At 35.7% G+C, this 15,538-nt stretch overlaps 1 protein-coding gene across 2 annotated transcripts in view; it reads right to left on the bottom strand.

Annotated features, from left to right (window-relative positions):
* The window catches only part of aldh1l1 (aldehyde dehydrogenase 1 family, member L1), a 52,385-nt gene that overhangs the window by 29,495 nt on the left and 7,352 nt on the right, over positions 1-15,538 (bottom strand). The window contains exons 2-10 of one of the 2 annotated variants that reach the window (XM_079883294.1): positions 6,954-7,099; positions 5,923-6,157; positions 4,893-5,058; positions 4,595-4,696; positions 4,389-4,478; positions 4,153-4,293; positions 1,374-1,499; positions 1,106-1,197; positions 833-980 (exon numbers count right to left, since the gene is read on the bottom strand). In XM_079883294.1, the coding sequence (XP_079739420.1) occupies positions 833-980; positions 1,106-1,197; positions 1,374-1,499; positions 4,153-4,293; positions 4,389-4,478; positions 4,595-4,696; positions 4,893-5,058; positions 5,923-6,157; positions 6,954-7,083 (1,230 nt within the window). In that variant the 5' untranslated portion in view covers positions 7,084-7,099. The remainder of the gene's footprint in view (positions 1-832; positions 981-1,105; positions 1,198-1,373; positions 1,500-4,152; positions 4,294-4,388; positions 4,479-4,594; positions 4,697-4,892; positions 5,059-5,922; positions 6,158-6,953; positions 7,100-15,538) is intronic. The other variant, XM_079883295.1, reaches the window with a different exon arrangement.

Consider the following 15,538-nt stretch of genomic DNA (forward strand, 5'->3'; position numbering starts at 1 on the left):
TCTATCACGACTGCCTACAGTGGTAGAGACATTTTTTTTAAACTTTCTAGGCTATGCTTTAAGCACTGCATGCCTTCTTTTAGCCACTTACTATATTTCTAATGTATTTTTGCATTACAAATGTTAATATAAATATATTTCTAATGTTCTTTTGGATTACAAATGTTGGTATATATATTTTTTTATCTGTTTTTTTTTTTAATCTGTTTTCTTGATGTAATTGCATTTTCACTTGATTGGTCATGTGATTAATCATGGATGTATGTGATCATGTGATCATGCATGGCTGTATATATGGAGGTGTGTCTCCCCACTTGTTTTCATGTCTGATGAAGGGCTTGGGCCCGAAACGTTACACGTGGTGAGCAATCATTAAAATTGCTAAGGAGCATTTTCTGGTGTGCGGACTCATTGTTTACCTTTGCAACTACTTGTCTGCCCAGCACCCAGTTTTACTGTTTTGGATGTGCGTGCTGTACTTTTGAACTCTATTGCAAGTTTAAAACAATGCCACTATGCAAATATTATTCATATACTATATTTGGTATTATATATTATAGTATATATTGTATTATTAAGATAATTGCGTATAGCATATGGAACTGTAAAATAGCTACAGCACTGATGGACATGTTGTATAAGTAATAATCTGTAAAATGCTGAAACAGTGTCATTTTATTTTTGTATATGAAATCTATATGTATTTTTTAATATGAAGCAGATGACAGTTAACAGTGTTCTACCTGAAACACATATGAAATGTAGTTTTCAAGCCAGTGCAAAAATAAACATAATAATAAGCTACTATCCATTTAACAGGAGCAATACTAACATAGTCTACGTTGAACTCGTCTTCCTCATCCTCTCCTCGCAGCTTCCTCACACACATTTGAATGAACTCTTGAAAGCTTGTTGCCATGTAAACATCCTCATTCTGCAACTGCAACTGTTTCGCCCTTAACTTTACCTCTTCCACCAGCCTACAGTGTGAAAATAAGAAAAAAAATCTTCGAATTATATAAAGGGAAAAGTGAGGAAAATAATGTATATTTACATGTATTATACATCATAAGAATTAGAAAATGATACATGCTCACATAATTACCTGACTACATCCATTGAGGCAGCACCAGACTTAAAGAAGTCAGTAGTGTCTTCAATCTTCTCTACATTCGTCAAAATACACTTCCACACCTCCTGGACAAAAATGCAATACATACTACATGAGTCTTCTGTCTTCAACACGTTACCTTTTAGAATTTTTTTAGAATTAAAAAAAAGGATTTAATATGGGTACAATGTTTGTAACATGCAGACACACACAAAGAATATTATGGTGACTATTAATTAATTTATTCAGATTTTTTTTTTACCCTCATCTGCCCAGCAAATTGTTTTTCATCCTCAGAAAGTTCCACAGTGGAACTGACACCAGCTTTAAAATACTGGGATGCTGCAATCATCTTCCCATCCTCAAACTGCAGGTTCTTCACAAGCAACTAAATACATAAGTACAAACACACTTTATGTATAAATACACATTCACACTCATCTACAATCTCAGGAAAAACATCAACTAAATGGTTTTCAACATACAGTATTCACACAAGTCCATATTGCATTGGTTCACTATCAAAGGTGTAAAATACATGGGGGACACGTTCCTCTTACTTTCAATAAAACAACAACATCGCATTATACATTACATTTAATTAGGTAAAATGTGCAAACTTAAAAATGAAATTCTATCAAGATTACCTCATGTCATTCTGTATGACTTTTGTGTAAAACACAAAAGAAGCTATTTTAAAAATGTCTAAGTGTTTTTTGTTCATTCAATGAGAGTCAGTGGGGTCCAATGTTGTTTTGGATCTCACTTTCATGGTATTGTCAAAAAGTTTAAACAATCTTCATAATATCTTTGTGCTCCACAGAAGAAAGAAAGTAATATAGGTTTGGAACAACAAAGGTGCATAAATAATGACATTTCTTGGTGAAACATCCCTTTAAGGTTTTAGGGCCCAAGTACATTTACATTTATGGCCATTACCATGTGGGCTAGAATTCTGCTGAATCCTTGAGTTAAGACAAAAAGAAATGTATAGATCATCAGATTTCATTTTCATCTATAAAATATATTTAATCTATATTTTTTATTTTCCCCCAAAAATTACTTTTTCAAAGTATTCCTAGGCTGCTTGTCCAGTTCACACACAATTTGGTACAGATCTTCTAGAGACCCTCATGACAAAAACATATCAAAGGCATTTTGATTTGGTACTTCATTTCTAAGATGTGATCTAATTCATTTTTCAGTTGTGGTGAAAATGTAAGTTTATCAAGCGACAAGAATACTTTTTGTGCACAAAAATAACGACTTTATTCAACTATTCATTTTCTTCTGTGTGGGCCTCTGAGTGAGTTCACGTAATGTAACATCGCAGTGCTTCTGTGTTTGGCTCACGTAGGCTCACTATTGGCCGACGCTGGTAATGTGTGTGATGCGTGTGACGTACAACACAGAAGCGCTGGGCTGTTACACTATGTGAACTCACTCAGAGGCCCACACAGAAGAGAATGAATAGTTGAATAAAGTCGTTATTTTTGTTTTTTTTTGCGCACACAAAAAGTATTCTCGTCGCTTGATAAACTTATGGTTAAAGGACAAGTTCGGTATTTTACACATAAAGCCCTGTTTACAGATCGTTTCTGATGAAATAGAACGGTTAAGATTAAACTTTTGACAGATGCTGCTGTCGCGAGAATTTTAGGTTTATTTCGCTTCCCACCCCCCCTCAAGAATGGTAGTCTATGTGCACTGGAACAATCCTTCCTAAAACGCATTAAACTTTCATTTAAAAAGAGATGAAACTCACCGAGTGGTCAGGGGTGTTCACTGATATGCTCATACAAAAATCGCTGCAAAAGATGCTTTCCAACAGGTGTTTTACCATTCGTTGTAAAACTGTGGATCTATTTTTCCAAACGTCTCACACCCGTAGATTCTTCCGTTGAGAGCTTGAATAATAGACACTCCAGCCCAGTTGGTGGCGATAATGCACATTTGCCAATTGCAAGCAAACCACTGGCATTTCACTGAATACACAGAAGAAGCAGAAGAAGAAGCGGCGGAGTAATACCGTACCTCACACAGCACATTCAATGCAAGTCAATGGAGTTGGACAAAAACTATGATAAAACCTGTTGGAAAGCATCTTTTGCAGCGATTTTTGTATGAGCATATCAGTGAACACCCCTGACCACTCGGTGAGTTTCATCTCTTTTTAAATGAAAGTTTAATGCGTTTTAGGAAGGATTGTTCCAGTGCACATAGACTACCATTCTTGAGGGGGGAGGGGAAAGCGAAATAAACCTAAAATTCTCGCGACAGCAGCATCTGTCAAAAGTTTAATCTTAACCGTTCTATTTCATCAGAAACGATCTGTAAACAGGGCTTTATGTGTAAAATACCGAACTTGTCCTTTAAGCCACTGTGGGCCGGCAAGTTTCAATAACATAGAAGACTATGGCGGAATGAGACAGCTCTCAGATTTAATAAAAAATATCTTAATTGGTGTTCCGAAGATGAACGAAAGTCTTACGGGGTTGGAACAACATGAGGGTGAGTAATTACTGACAGAATTTTCATTTTTGGGTGAACTAACCCTTTAAGAAAAACCTATTTTGCAACTGTGACATCTGACACAGAAGCAATTGTATCCACAGCATCAACAGGATATATTCTTTTGAATTTGAATATCTTAATCGTGGTCTCTTCACATGTGCTTGGGCCGTGATGATTGCAGCTTGCACTTAAAGGGATAGTTCACCCAAATAAATTAAAAAAAACAATTAAAAAACTCTATTCCAAAAATAAAAAAGTTTTTGTTTAGTTTTTTTTGTCCATACAATGGAAGTCATATGTCACCAAAACTTTTTGGTTACCAACATTCTTCAAAATATCTTCTTTTGTGCACAGTAGAAGAAAGAAATAAAGGTTTGGAACAACATGAGTAAATGATGACGGAATTTTCATTATGTATGTTTAAGTTTTTGCCAGTCCTTTCACAATGACATTTTTACAAACAGTTATAGGCAAATCTGTAGCTAGTTTAGTCAATTTAAAAGCATAAACTTTCTCCAAGTCCTTACCGTTTTGCCATCATTCCCAAAAAGAACAAGGCCACTTTTGGTTACCAGACCGGGTCGACTTGCTCCAGGGATTTCCAGAGGTTGACCATTGCTGGAAGAATGGTCATTTTCCAACAGTGTTGATCCATAAAATGACACATTCTACCAGAAGAACGAAAATAACACTGTATCATTTGACTAAGTGTGTCTACATGTCCGGTGTGCTGTTGTGTTTAACAGTTAGTTAAAACACTCACTTTGCTGTCAATCTCTGCCCAGGCTCCAGGGACTCTGTCATTCCCCCTGATCCAGTTATGAATGGCTTCTGCTGGCTGGTTCAAGTCGATCTATGCAACCAACCATAGACGGTTGTTTAAATGTTGTGTACAACAATTAGAATCAAACAAGCTATACATCTATACATCTATATATTGACTGTTGTGCAGTGCTGGAGAAACTCCACCTTTGAATTTTCTTTCTTCTGAATACACTCATATGTGGCTCCTTCCTCTGGTTGCTTGATTTTCGGAGCTTTACCCGCTGCAATTAACCTGACTGCCTCCACCTACAGTAAAACAAAAACACACACAAGAATCCAAAGGTGCCCTCCTATACAACAACTACATCAGACTACTTTCTGGACTTCAAATCCTACTGTTCCTACATTAAAACAATGACTGATATGCTGTTTTAACTTAATGAATAACAAACTATGTTTTGCAATATAATGAGGCTGTAGATGTTTCTGCAATAATCCACACCATGCCTTTGACTCCCTCTGGGAACAGGAAGCGTTTGTAGATGCTGTTTACATTGTCGTTCGGCTCAACATCGCATTCTCTTTGCAAAAGAATTGGTCCTGTGTCCAGTCCATCATCTGCCCAGAACACAGTAAACCCACCCTTCTTATCACCATGAATCAGAGTCCTTAGAGAAATACATACAAAATAACAAAGAGGAAATTATGTTAAAAGAACATAATTTTACATAATTTATATTACATCCTCATGCCGTTTCTTTCAGTGAGACATACCAAGCTTCAAAAGGAAATCAAATATGATAATATTTAAACACATAAGTACCATAAAAGTATAACATATGACTAATGCGCTACATAATACGTCTTCTGAAGCTAAAGCTAAATTTAATGAGTCCATATATTCAAAATGAACGTTTTATTGCTTTTAGTCTAAACATTCTAAGAGTCAACAAAGTTTACTTTCGGGAGATACATGCTTTTAAACTTTTTACTTTGTCTATCCAGGGAATATAGTCCAGAAAAATGTATGATGATGCAATGCACTGGATACATTTTGTGAAATAAATTCTTTCAAGAACAAGAATGTATATAAAAAATAAGAGACAACTGCAACTGTAATAGACGAGTAGTGTTGATGCTAACAGCAGACAGTAAAAACACACCAATGGCCTACTTATGATACCCACCAGCCTCTCATTAGATCTTACTAATTATGTGAGCATGTGAACGCCATCAGCGTTTCTCACAGGTTCGCGTTAAAAGTCTGTGTAGAGAGAATGGTGTCGTCTTAGCGGCCCCTAATTTAATAACAAATGATCGTTGCGACGGAAGCGAATCAATCAAAACTAACTTTAGCTGGAAAATAACTTTATTAAAGAACCGCTATAAAGCCAAAACAATCTGTTACCTTAAATTATACGCTTATCTCTGTAAAGCTGCTTTGAAACAATCTACATTGTTAAAAGCGCTATATAAATGAAGATGACTTGACTTGACTAATTATAGTTGAGAACACATGTACACATACTGACCAGTTAATGGCAGAGGCACCTCTGTGTCTGGGTAGCAAGGAGGGATGATAAATAATGGAGCCGTGTTTTGGATGATCTATCACTTCCATAGGGATAAACTGAGAGCAGAAAGGTAGAACATTCAGTTCAGCACCAACTGCCTTATACTGATCCACCACCTCTGTGATGGCCTTTCCCTTCAGCCTCCAGCGGGGAAACTTGAACACTGGCACGCCATCTTTCTCTGCCTCGGTCGCTGGGGACAGTTTAAAGATTTAGTTTAATTCTGTTTAATTTGTGTAACCATGAAGCTTCCTCAAACCATCAGATTCATATGCGCAAAAAGAACAGTGCCGTAGCAAAACAAACTTCAAAGAACGCTCTGCAAGAAACATGCAATTTTATATTTCAACCACAGATGGCGATAGAGAGGCCAAAGTTCCGTAGCCCTGCTTTAATTCATAAATATCACAAGACATGACATTTAACGACCTTAAATAACCCTGTCTTCATAAATAGGTCAAATGATTTTAGATTTTAAGAGACTTATTGACCTTGACACATAGTCGTGAGTTTTCTACTGCATGTTTCTACATGTTGGTCACACCACATGATGTTTTTCAAATATTGTCATTCTTTTAATTATCAATTCTTTTTCATTATGATTAGCTGAACAGCTTTATCACCCAAACATTTACAACTTTTTGCCCCACAAAAATATCAAAATGAATTTTAACTCAGAAAACAAAAACATACCATAAATGAGGTGCATTGAACTCATTTTATGTATGAATTAAAAAAAATTATAGATTTTTTATATTATAAATCAAAAGGACAATATAATAAAAGCCTGTTCACACCAATAATGTTTGGTGCAAAAGCAGAGCCATTGTTGTTACATAAGAGTGTTATTACTGTCCATTTTTTTTTTTGGTCTGAACAAATCTCTTGTGAAAAGCGCACCAAATTTTCATGGCGAATGTTTGTGTTGGTGTGAACAGTCCTTAACAGTCACATGAAGTTACATGAAATAAAGAGAACGGAAGACTTACCAAGTGTATCCACTTTTCCATCTTTGTCAGGAATGGTGAACACACCAACAATTGTGTGGCCATCCTTCTTCAGTTCTTTATACACTTCTTGTCCAAAGAGACTCTGGCCAATCACGGCAATCTTCATCATAGATATTCACTGATATCTAAAATAAAAGGAACACACATTATATTGACAACTCATACTACTATTATAAAATACTATAATTACTACAAATGGTTGCATATTAGAATACATTATGAAATAGTTTCATATAAAAAGACCTCTTCCGCAAGCAGTTCATTTAACCATAAACTTCCTATAACTTTTTTTTTTAAGAAAAAACTTTCTGCATTCTACTTCTCTTGCTTGTTTACTTCTCTGTCTTAATATCAAAACTTGTAATTTAAAAAAGCTGCCTCGGGTTCGAGCCTCCTCCAAGGTCAGCAAGCCAAGTTAGTTTACTATTAACCTTTAAGGCTGAATGGGCAGGCGAACTAGTGAAATAATATATAGCACTAAAATGTCCAGCTATTACACCCAGAAATAGAAATGCTTGAACTTTTATTGGTATCTAAAATGATGGTAGCCTATTGTAACAGCCTTATTTCCAGCAAAAATAACTCTATTGTGTTATTATTATCATGACATAAAATTACTATGATATAAGATTTTGGTTGTTTAAAGGTCCCGTATTATGCAAAATTCACTTTTGGATGCTGTTTGGACATAAATGTGTGTTGGCAGTGTGTGTACACAACCAGCCAATAGTGATAAAAATCCACTCACTCCTTTTTTATTAATCCCCATTGATCATCAGCAGTGTCTCCCAACGACCTGTTTTCAGAATGCTGTTTTATTGTCACTAAGCCCAGGCCCCGCCCACGAGTGTTGACAGACACTGCCGTTCTAACATAGACCCGCCCTGATCGAGTCCACAGCTGCTGCACTGACGAGAATGTCTCCCAAGCGTTGTAGGTGTTGTGGGGCTGGATGTATTAATCCACATAGCTCTCTCTATTTACTCCTGAAATCTGAGGCAGCCGCTGAAGACGAGGTGTAATTATTTTGTTTTTAAAGAAAATGCTCCCTCAACTCTACCGAAATTCGTTTATATAATTGCGCACTTTATAACTTACTGTGTTTACTCAGCTCTTACGGTGATTTTCTGAAGTAAAACTGACGCTTCATCTTTTGTGTAATGTACAATAAACTTTATTAAACTCATCAGTATATGTTTGATCATCATTCAGACCTGGTCCGAAACAGCAGACTTGTAGGCTATTAATAGTGGATACATACAAGCAGATGACAAATACGTTATAACCGTAATTAAACTACTAAACTATACCTGTTCCATCTCTATATAGCACTCTGACTCTGTAGGCATTATTGTCCGACTCGAAATGAACACCGTTACTGAGAGTTTCTGATATTATCATCATTCCGTGAGATGAAATTGTCCTGAGAGACTGAGCGCGAGCTCATGAAGCTCCGCCCCCTGTGCCGTGCAGCAGCATCTTTTTTGCATTTAAAGGGCACACACTAAAACAGCGCGTTTTTCTGAGCCCCAAAAAATGACAATTTAAACATGCTGTAAAAAATGATCTGTTGGGTATTTTGAGCTAAAACTTCACATACACACTCTGGGGACACCAGAGACTTATTTTACATCTTGTGAAAAGGGGCATAGGCTAATACGGGACCTTTAAGGATGTAGAGTGTGCGAAATACCCGTCAATATTCGGGGGAGTCCCTGTCTCCCGATTGTTGCGCAATACCGACCTAAATTTTCTCAATATGCAGTAGGCCTATAACATTACAATATTTCATGGATGCAAGCCAAGACAATCAGTCTATAGCCTACATGACAACACACACGCTTAATTTTTGATAATCCCATGGTGCCTGGAGAAGTGGGTATACTCTTAATTTCTGCCCCCAATAAAATGGGCCAGTAGTATTTGCACATTATCACTTAACTTTTGCTGCTTGACCAAGGAGAAAGGATCATTATGAAATTAATATTAGCCACAGAACAGGAGCAGTTTTTGGAATTAATACTGGTCCACAGACTACAGGAAGATACAACTAAATAATTAAGGATTTTTGAGTGATTTTTCCCTTAGTCTATTCACACATGAAAATTAAACAACTATTAAAGGGAGCACTGCATCACTGTCTTTGCAGGGCCGATGCAGCTAGAGTTGTATAAATATAGATGTCCCAAAAATTATCTTGCTAGGGGGGTTTGGGGGCATGCCCCCCCCGAGAAAATTTAGATTTTCCCGATCTCGACATGTGCATTTTAAGGTGTTTTGAAGACCAAAAAAAATGGACAACAGTAGCTTTAAAATCATGTCAGTGGGCAGTAGCACGAAGTTTTTTTTTATCAGAAAACAGATTTTTGTCGCAATGAATGATCCACACTACAAAATGGAAATGCATAATGTTTATGCTTATTGTTGACAATACACAAATCACATATTCGAAACGGGAATGGCCTTAAGAAATTATTCAAGGATTATTTTGCATAGATGTTACATTTTAACCTCTTAGCTAGCATCGGCCCGTATAGAGCTGGTAAGTCCCGCCCCCTCCGCTAACCTCGCTGGACCTCTAGGTTGAAAAATCGTCAATGCAAGTGAATGGGAGAAAATAATTATTTTCTGGTCCCGTTTGAATTTTGCCATGAATGTGAACATATGTTGTCTGTGAATTTTTTATATAACTTTTCGTGTAAAGAATGCTACAATTTAGCAGGTAGAAGTTTGATACGGTTAGACTTTGTGTGAGAGCACTTTGTGGACTACAACTCCTCGCTGCTTTCGACGCGTTTGAAACGTCAACACCACTAGCACACGGACACTAGCTCACGGATCCCGCTAAACATGGCTGTGTCTTTGGTGCACTTCACCTCCTTCTTTCAGGGAGAGGACAAAATCGTTGAGGTTGGCGAAAACCACGGGTAAGTCAACTTTATGGGGTGACGTCACATAGGCGACATGTAGTCTTTCTCGTTATGTCTTTTCCACAACTGCTAGCCGAAGAATCATACCATATGGGTCATTCCACGAAATCAGTGCCTTTTCAACTTTGAAAAATTAAAATATAAAATAAGTTTAAACAATTTTTTTTAAATATCCATTAAATGAAGACAGCATAAAATAACAAGAAATCGTATTGTGCCATCTCAGGCTATGTAATTTTTTATTTTATGACTATTTATCTACCTCATGTTTTGATATTTTTGTCATGCCTGTTACAGACACATGCGTTACTATATACTATAGTTTTAATTAAAAATATGTTATAGTTTTCACATATATGAGCAGTATTTTAGTCCCTCTTTTCACTGGAATTGTTTAAAAATTTAGATTTTTTTTTTTCAATCTTATATTTGTCATTCAGATGACCAAGAACATACAAATTTTGGAGGGTGACCACATGTCAATTAAGAAAAATATATATTTTTACAAGAGAGATATTAAAAGAAGGGCTTTGTCAAAAATACAATATAGATAGGGTTACAATGGAAAAACTTGGAAGGCCATTTCAAATATAATTTTTATATTTTTTTATGAAATTAATGACAGTAACAGGATTGACATCATAGTAACAGGAATGACCAGAGTAACAGGGATGACAGGACACACATTCTTCAGCGTACACTGCACATATTTGTTTACATAATTTTGTAAAGTTTTACCTTTTTAAATTGTATTACTTGACATAGTTGTATTAGTGAAGCACATTACATTTCTAAGAGATCTAAAGATTTAAGGGTATTGTAATTAGAGTAATTAGACCCATGCGTCCATCTGTTTGTCTGTGTGAGTATGTCCCCTCACAGAACTTAAAATATACTGATCTGGTTCAATTATTAGGCAAGGAAGATAATCAGATCTTGGTCTTTCTATGATCATCTGAAAACAGATGCTAACATTTGGTTTCACTTTCTTGAACATTACAAGATTGGGGCGAGGGTCTGCAGTCACCTTACTGCTATTGTTTGTAATCACACTTACATGGATGAATAGGGTATATGTCGAACGTCGCATGACGAAACCGGAAACCTGGTCTCATCGCATCCGCTTGTCATAGAAAGTGTTAACAGCCGTATGAACTGACGCCGATATCTATGGAATTTTAAGGTAATCAGCTAACCTACCTATCTCACTTTGTTATTGGCGTTTTATTCTATTTAAATATCTAAACGTTAGTGTGAAGATTTTTTTTTTTTTTTTACTTTTAAATATCGATCTTCACATGCGAGGGACATTGGTTATGATCATCTTTGCTCGCTCCTTTTAAGTTATCTTGAGTAAAACAGTAAAAAATGCAAGAAGCACATACAAAAGACCTGAACCGGAAGCGATGCGTTCTGTTTTCCGGTTTCGTAATGCGACGTTCGACATATACCCTATTGACAATGAGTTATGGAAAAAAAAATTTTTATTGAGACTAATCATCTTTTCCTGGTCATTAACATGTTAAAACCAACTGGAAGTATTAAAACCAAACAACAACAACAACCAACACATAAAAGGAGCCAACATTTTACCAAAAGGCAATAAGGTAACCAGATGCAGATGCACCAGCAATACCAACTCTGAATGATATAGGCATTGGCTCAATAAAACACCCAGGATGACCTTTAAAAATGTTTGCAATTTACACAGATAATCTTTAAAAACAGTGTGGCTAAGGTGACACCTAATCTATGTCATCCCTGTTACCCCACATGTCAAAACCTGTTACTATACCCGTTACTATACAAAAGTAACAGGCCTGACAGTAACAGGTTTGACAAATTCAAGCTAATTTGCTAATTGCTAGCTATTAGGGCAAGGCCACAAAAGCACATGTTGTACACTTTGAAAGGATATTACTTGTAGATATTGATTACATTAAGTTAAATAAATAATTGTTTAAATTTATACTTTAAAAATCAATAACAGTTTTGACATTGCATGGTGTCCCCACCTCAGTTATACCTAATAAACCATCAAAATAGAGTATTATAGAAGAGAGAGAGAAACAAACTTGTGTTTTAACTGTTGGAATAATGATTGAGAGATGATATAACTTCCTGGAAGTGATGTCACAGGAATGTACCATTATTTTACAAGGGGTTTTTGGTGAGGGTAACAGGCATGACATGAAATCAGGGGACACCGATAAAATGGTTTATATTTTATTTAAAATAATGTATATTTATGCCAAAACATTGCTTAACAGTGACACTATACTTAGAACAATATGAAAATGTGATTTATGTATAATTTTGCCTTCAATTTGCAAATTAAAAGTCCTGCTGAAAAAGAACAATCACAGTCTTTGTGAAAATCCCAAATCCCACGTCTTTGCCCTTCATGACAGGCCAAAAACCTTACCCTTATCAGCATAAATGCAATTTTAATTATTTAAAATAATATATAAATGACTTTAATTTAATGTAATATTGAGGAAATAATACATAGTACTATTATGTTTTTAAATCACAAATGTATTTGTTGTTATAGTAATTCTACGTCTGATTATTTCTCAGGGACACAAAAGGCACCAATTTCGTGGAATGACCCATATACTGTCAAACTTGTAACATGAAAAGTTATATAAAAAATTCACAGACAACATATGTTCACATTCATGGCACAATTCAAACGGGACCAGAAAATAATTATTTTCTCCCATTCACTTGCATTGACGATTTTTCAACCTAGAGGTCCAGCGGGGTTTTACGGAAGGGGCGGGACTTACCAGCTCTATACGGGCCGTCGGGGGCGTGGCTATACTTTTATTACTTTTTTAAGCTTTGTTTTATAACGAATATTCAACTCACTATCATAAACTATACATCATTTGAAAGCTAAAACACTCAAGAATCATGTTCTAAACTTGTTTTTGCAATCAATACACCAGAGAGGAAAGGGTTAAATTAAATGCAAAAGGACTGTTCATGTAAAAATGAGCAAAATGAACCGCAGTACTTAACTTTCATATCCTGTGGTTCAGACGAGTTCGGACGAATCCAAGAAACAACAGCATACATTTCAATGTAAGGGTCTACTCTTCAAAATGCATCCCTCTTTTAACCCTTTCACGCATAGTGGTCACTACAGTGGACAGCTATTAAAAAAGCATTTTCTTGAATTTGCACGGGTTTTTATGGCAAAGTTGCACATCAATCTCTTCATTGGACCCTGGTGCATCATCCTATAAATTGCAACCAAGTGGCAAGCCTTTGTGTTTCGATTTTTTCCCTCTCCAAACCAAGATGGCCAAGGGTCAGTCAGACATGCCAAGTTGCTCCAGAATATCCACCCATTCCTTCTATCCTAGGAGACTCTTGTAGGTAAATAAAATATTGCAGCATAAAGCAATATCTAATGAGTCATATCACAGTAAAATTTTCCAAGTTTTGATTTTAGATTGAGAGAAAACTCTGATTAATCACATGTCCACTGTAGTGGATGTCATGCATGCAATGGCAATATTTCAGCTACAATTCATAATTATAATGTGAATATTATTTTTGAAATTTAAAACTTAAAAACTTAATATGCATTGACTTTTTCTACTGTAAATAAATGTATTTGTATTATTAGAATGTAATTTTCATTGACATCGAAAAAAGTCATGTGATTACATAATGTATGACACTTGTAATGCATTACTTAACTTGTTAGATCAAAAAGTAATCTGATTTCATAATGCACGTTATTGTAATGCGTTTTTTTACTCATAACATCAAAAAGTAATCTGATTACGTAATGCGTGTTACTTTTAATGCGTTTCTTTACTAATAACATCAAAAAGTAATCTGATTACGTAATGCATGTTACTTTTAATGTGTTTCTTTACTCATAACATCAAAAAGTAATCTGATTACATAATGCATGTTACTTGTAATGCTTTTCCTTCCTCATAACATCAAAAAGTAATCTGATTATGTAATGTGCGTTATTGTAATGCGTTTTTTTACTCATAACATCAAAAAGTAATCTGATTGCGTAATGCATGTTACTTGTAATGCGTTTCTTTACTCGTTACATCAAAAAGTGATCTGATTAGGTAATGCACATTACTTGTAGTTAATTACTTGTTAGATCAAAAAGTAATCTGATTAGGTAATGCATGTCACTTGTAACACATTACTTTACTTGTAACATCAAAAAAGTAATCTGAATGGGTTATGCATGTTACTTGTAATGCATTACCCCCAACACTGATAATTTCAGATGAGATTGAAAAAACGTATCGCTAGGTTTTCTCAGAGGAGGGCTATGATAGAAATGTGCATGTCCATCTTGAACATAATCAGAATTATGAGCTAATAAGGGTAAATCTCCATACTCTGGGACACTGGAGGGAGCATCTGAGTGGTTTCCACAGTTGTACCTTGACAGACTGTAGAAAATTCTGATGGAATCACGTCCTCATGTTCTGATATCATAGATACGCAAAGTGCAACTTGTATGAAGTTGTATGAAGCCATTGCAATATTTTGCATTTATATTTTTTGTATATATTTTATAGTTTTCACATTATTTGATATAATTGCATTGATTAGTTTGTTAAATTCACATACTTTATCTGTTTGATTATTGTCTTATATTTAATACAGTATATCTTCAGTTTAAACCAACCGCATGCTGTCCACTCAAGTGGACATCTGAAGATCTCCTTGAAAAATTTGTAAAAAAATAAAATAAAAATCAATTCTTGTTTTTCATGCCCTAAGAGCAATAAAAACACATAGGAAAAAAATCCTGACTGAGGTTATCATAATTCATGCATGAAAGGGTTAAATCCAAAACAACGAAAAAATAGGGGAAAAAATGAAATATCCTCCTTTGTTTGCATGAGCGTTTTCAAGATAGAGTTCGTATCATGTTCATTTTCAATGAAATGTCGATTCTAATCAAGCGGCAACCTCCCCGTCTCTTTCTTGAAACCAACACGGAAGTGAGTTAAACTGCAATTCATTGACTGGCCGCTTGAGGCTGGCTGCAGAAGTGAGTCAAATCTGTATCTCCCTCATGTTAAAATTACCAACGTTACAGCAGAAAAAAACATGTTTACAGCCTGGTTCTCTCTGTAGCTTTGGTCTATACAGCTAATTTTGCCCTTCATGACAACTGTGAGGGGGGTGAATTTTTTTATAACTCATCCGTTTAGTTGATTAATATTTAAATTTAAGGGTGTGGCCACTTGAGTGACAGATGGATTCCCGCTGATGTCAATGCTAGCCGTTTGTCTGCTGTTACTAGCCGTCGTCACTTCACCTCAGCAAATGTTAGCTGCTGAACTTGCCTTCTCTGCAGTGTTTGTGCTTTTTTTCTGGATTATTTCATACAATTTAATACTTGGGTACAAAGCCCACGTCTTTGGATTCAGTCGTTGTCGTCGAGTATCGTTCGAGAGAACAACCAGCGCTGTATTTCAATTGTTTTCCTCTGTGAACATGCACTAATGGATGTCTGACAATTTCGTTGCTTTTTGGGGTTTTCAAATTTAAAACGTCAATAAAGGCTCGTTCGTTCTGCTCTCACGGAACAGATGGATTATAATATGCTTATGTACCGTCAGATGAAATCAT

The sequence above is a fragment of the Squalius cephalus genome (genome assembly GCF_949319135.1).
Source record: "Squalius cephalus genome assembly, chromosome: 10".
Classification (NCBI taxonomy): domain Eukaryota; kingdom Metazoa; phylum Chordata; class Actinopteri; order Cypriniformes; family Leuciscidae; genus Squalius; species Squalius cephalus.